General features: G+C 32.6%; 1 protein-coding gene across 2 annotated transcripts; it reads right to left on the reverse strand.

Moving 5' to 3' along the window:
* Nucleotides 1–2164: 2164 nt before the first annotated feature.
* Nucleotides 2165–4072, reverse strand: LOC128163682 (uncharacterized). 2 transcript variants are annotated; one of them, XM_052827310.1, is made up of 3 exons: nt 3979–4072; nt 3569–3618; nt 2165–3489 (listed from the first exon to the last, which is right to left on the reverse strand). In XM_052827310.1, exons 1-3 carry the CDS (start codon nt 3994–3996, stop codon nt 2298–2300), a joined length of 1260 nt encoding a protein of 419 aa, XP_052683270.1. In that variant the 5' UTR covers nt 3997–4072; the 3' UTR covers nt 2165–2297. The 2 variants fall into 2 exon arrangements, with proteins under 2 accessions (XP_052683270.1, XP_052683271.1); XM_052827311.1 differs by having other exon boundaries at nt 2165–3430; nt 3979–4037.
* Nucleotides 4073–5241: the final 1169 nt, after the last annotated feature.

Below are 5241 nucleotides of genomic sequence, written 5' to 3' on the forward strand. Positions count from 1 at the left end.
ATAGAGAGAGAGAGACAAAGACAGAGAGGGAAAGAGAGAGACAGAGAGAGAGAGAGATGGGAGAAAGAGAGAATGAAGATTTAAAGGTAAATATGTTCTAATGGAAACTAAAATACTCATTTTAAAAATGAAATGACCTAAATGTGCTTCCGTATATTGTGCCAAAAAATGCAATTGTTAAATCTCTGCATATAAACACCAGTTGTGGTTTATGCCCAATTTACCCCATGCGTGGATAGAGTGTACTAGTAAAAATATGCACAAGTTGCCCTTAGAAATATAGTTGATACAGCGACTGTTGGGTATCAAATCAGGGACCACTGAACCAGAATCACCATACGTTATATATTGCACCATAATCAGATATCTCAGATTTCTAAATTTTTGGCATTATGCAGAGAGAGAGAGAGAGAGAGAGAGAGAGAGAGAGAGAAAGAGAGAGAGAGAGAGAGAGAGAGAGAGAGAGAGCAGACAGACAGAGAGAGACAGAGACATAGAGAGAGAGAGAGAGAGAGAAAGAGACAGACAGACAGACAGAGACAGACACACAGAGAGAAAAGAACGAAAGAAAGAAAGAGAAAAAGATAGAGAGAAAAGATAGAGATTCAATAATTCAGGTGTTCAGACAAAATGATGATTTTCTCTGCTCTGCTAACGGCATTAATTGACACTACGACGTCTAAAACAAATCATGCAATGCTTATATTCATATTCCCTTATTCGTGAAATTATTTATCTTATTTAATTATTGGTATATGTTTTGGATCACGGAGGGGCTGAATTCGTAACAGCAAGAACAGCTGTTTTGTAAAATTGATTCACATATACTTTTGAGATGAGCTTTGAAAATATAATCCATGAATAAGTACTCTTGATTTTTTTGTTTGAACTATAGAATCAACTTTATTATTTGATAACTGTTATACATGTTGTTTAAAAACATTTGTAGAATATATTTTCAAACGATGTTTGGTACCTTACATGTAACTATCATGAAAATTCATACGCAGTGTGTATGCTGTTGCATGTAAAGGCATTCAAAGATACCAGAATCTAATGGAAAACACACAGTAGAATATGAATACTTTACAATTTAACAAATCAACACAAACATATTAACATAAGTTGTACAAAAGCCATTATTTGTTGATTCTTTTTTTAAAGATATCAATTTTAACATGGTTTAATACTTGTTCAGATGAATAGAAAAAATGATTAATAAATTTTTGGAATTTTGTTGTGTAACCCATCCATGTCAATAATCATTTAAAAGAAAATAAATGATTAATTATTTCTTATTAATTAATAAAAAGCATCTTTACAGCAATAGCAACTCATTAGACAAAAAAAAAATGACATTCCAGCTTTAACTGACATGTGAAGTGTTTATCATCTGGATTAGTTAACATACTGTTCTTTTCCCTTTGTATCACAACTAATTATTGTTCTTATTATCGATTAACGTGATTGATAGTTAATGCACTGCTTGATCATTTAAGCTTTGAATTCTCTCTCTCGTAGCAAGTTGTATTTCAGCAAACTGATATTGTTTAAGTGACTGCTGAAATGAAAACCGGGCAGCCTGGATGTTGCCCTTGATCTCTTGACAGATCCCAAGAATCTCCCACGAAATATCCATAATATCTCCATCCACAAAACCATGCTGTATAAGAGCAGTTATATTATCTAGAGCCGCTTGTGCTCTTGGTGTGTCGCTATGTCTACAGATTAAAAACTCTAGCATATTTGCAAGAATGAATGGTGGTATGATGATCCAAGCTCTGTGGCTACGTTTAGAAGACTCCTGTTCCAGCATCAATTCAGTAATATAACAAATCTGATTGTCAAGCCGAAGAACGTTTGCTATTGCTTGTCTCATTTTTGTAGACCAAGGTTGTCCTCCTACAGCCTCAATATACGCCCTACGTTGTCTGTGTCCTCTAAACAAGACATATGGTTGTGACATCTTGACTTTTGATATATCTATTATAGATAAAGCTTCCTTGTATCTGAATGTTTTGTAATAGAACATTGCAATGTACAGCATGTCCGACACATATCCAAATTTCATTGATAATCCAAGCAAGTTGAGTGCGTTTCTGTCTTTGATATATGTATTTTTGTTGTCATTTTTATCAATGTATTTGTCATGTAGTACAAACGCAGTACTTTGAAGGACTGTGGCTGTAAGCTTTTGTAACAGGATGGTCGTATAACTTGTCAGAGGTGAACAGATCAACTGTTCTATTTTAAGGAGGACTTTTGCACAGTCCTGTAGATTGTTGGTTATTACAGAATCACAATCGTCTATTTCTGCCAAAAAAAGTAAAATCAAAACAAAGCTCACTGCCCATAGTGTATTCGTAAGAAACTATACATCCAAGATAGATTAGGCTGTTAATGATATAGTCTCTGATAGGTGAAATGTGTAACAACAGGGATATACCCTTTTCATACAATTTATTGAGTTTTTTAAATAGATTTTTCTGATCTTCGCCATATATACGGCTTAAGAACATATTGTTCTGGGGAATAAAAAAATTAGGACAAACCCCTTCATACACCCATTTAAGAACAAGTTTAAAGCAGATCCAGAAACCTGCCATTATATTTCCTGGACACCACTGAGGTAGCATGTTTTGTTGTATGGCCCAAAAAATGGCTGTTTTCATGTGATATGAACACAGCATTTTCTCTTCATCACTTAATCCAGCATTAATTACATCATTCAGGAACAACTTCAGCAAGCCATAAATTAAAAATTGCGTATGATTCATAGAGTACACAAGTTTGTTTTCTGCCTGGGAGAAAGATATTCTCCATTCGATGTCTTCGTGGTTTCCTAGTCTGTGTCCTATCGCAACAAAGTGACAACCATTTCGGAAAATGTCGCTAGAAATATGCTGCGGAGGCCATGCATGACATCTTTCTATCCATGATGATGCAGTGGGAGGCCAAAAATCACTGACAAAACAATGGGCATAGTCATACATTGTTCTTCCGACAAGTCCACTACCACATGGTCCATGTATTGTAGAATTAGGTCTTATTAGAGAACATGTGATCTCTCTGAATTTAGAGCTTGATATATACAAATCTCCTTTTTTCCGTACACAAGCATTTATAACGTTTTCGAATGTGTTTTCTAATTGTAAGCACCTAAGTAAAGTAAATCCTGGTGGACTCTCGGAAGAGTTACAGAGAATCAGTTTATGTATGTCGGTGTTGTACAACCCAAATTGTGACATATCCCAGATTACAGGGTGCCTAGGTACTATATACATTTCGTCTATGTCTGATTTATCAAATCGGAATCCTTCTCTGTGGCTACCACATTGCATCTTTTTGCAAGAATAACTCGTACGTAGATTTTTCAGGAACTCGCTAATGTCCACCATATCCCTTCTATAGCTAACTTCTTCTGGGGTCCCTATTATGCTACACATCACATGATAAACTGATGGAGACATTAACTGGAAAGCCAACTGACTGGAAAAATATTTTGAAAATAAGTTTAATATCGGTTTGCGAGTTGTAACTTGTAAAGTTAAAATACAAATTGACTTACGTGTGTGGTGTTGTGCTTGAGCACATTTTCATGCAATAGGTGTGTGATTTCTGAAAATGTAAATAAATTATAATATTACCACGCTGTACATGCACGAAGCTGTAAAGAAGTCAGGAAAGCTTTTGAAAATTATTGATTTTTTAATTTGTATAAATTTATAAATAATCATAATAAGTACTCCTTAGCAAAATGTTTAATTTTTTTAAAATAATCAACAGCCCTTGTGTTTCTCTCATTTGTTTAATATCGTAAATTCCTTCTCAAACATGAATTTAATATTTGCATAAAATCTTTAAAAGCATCCTTCACAAATTCTAAAATATCGGTTTCATATTCTTGACAGTTTTAAACTACATGAAATCAGAATCCCTTCTCACAAATTCGTCTTAAAAAATTGTCTAGTTACTTACCACATAACTGTTAACCATACAAGGCGCTATCTAATAATTGCGTCCTCTCTCTTGGAAACTAGTTTGTTAATTTGCTTCAAAGTCCGGATGTTATGTCTTTTCCTGAAATTCTTGAGTTTGATAAGATTTCACAGCTGTGAAGCGGGTAAGGAGAATCAGTGGTCAACAATAAGATTTTTCAATTTATTTTTAGATATATTTTTAGCTTTAAATTGTCATACAGTAAAGAAAAACTTTAAACTATTTAGCTTAAAATAGAACTTCGTTTTTTACATGGATAATGAATAAAAACAGTCTAAATTAGCCATCATATCATAAAACCCTCTTTACAACAAAATATGGTTTTTCCAATTTTGCAGAAAGTTTTTCAAGTAGAAAAAAAACCCAGAGTTTAAATATGTGGTAATCATACACTGACATTTTTTTTCTCAAATGAAAATTCAGTCTAGGAATAATCTAGATATATAATCATTCAACCGCTGCATTGTATAATGCAATTGACTAACTATTTTAAACTATTGGTGTTAATATGTCATGTTTATGGCAACTTCCGCTTATATTGTAATTGGAAATTATCAGTTTTATTTTAATGTATATTGTTACATAATAACAGTGTTTATCTATTTGTTGACCTTGTACACCGAGAGTTGACATAACATTGAAAACAATGTCAAAATTGATTTCTACTATTATTTTGGCGAATTTATATTTTGCATTGAATTATCTTCTTTTTTTAAATTGATGTGGAATTTTCAATTTTGGCAATTTGCATGGACTTTTTAAGGATTGTTAACAACATATATCATCTAACCAATCAAAAAATGTACAGTAGATGTTTTTTGATTGGTGTGTATTTTGAAGTATATATAATTCCTGAAAATGTTACTAAATATAAAAAAAATCAAAATATGATGTTTTTTACAACGAGGTTCCACTTAAATTGTGAATAACATTTAACTCTAAACTATAATTTGGAGTGGGACTCATGCAAATTTAATTTTTAAGATGACTGGGTTTTCGAAAAACAACCAATCAAATCAATCAGTCCATTTCAATTTAGTTAAATGAAATATTTTAAGTATTTTTGTACAGAACTCTTCAGATTTTAGAAGGCTGAGCTGTATCTAACTATCTATGTATATAAAGTAAGATGTCAAGCACTATGCACTATTTATATCTCAATATCTTCCTCTTGATCAGACGTGAAGTGTTTTTATATATTGTAAAGCGTTAAATGGTTCCATAAAAAGAAAAGAAAAGAAT

This window comes from Crassostrea angulata, chromosome 9, assembly GCF_025612915.1.
Source record: "Crassostrea angulata isolate pt1a10 chromosome 9, ASM2561291v2, whole genome shotgun sequence".
Classification (NCBI taxonomy): domain Eukaryota; kingdom Metazoa; phylum Mollusca; class Bivalvia; order Ostreida; family Ostreidae; genus Magallana; species Magallana angulata.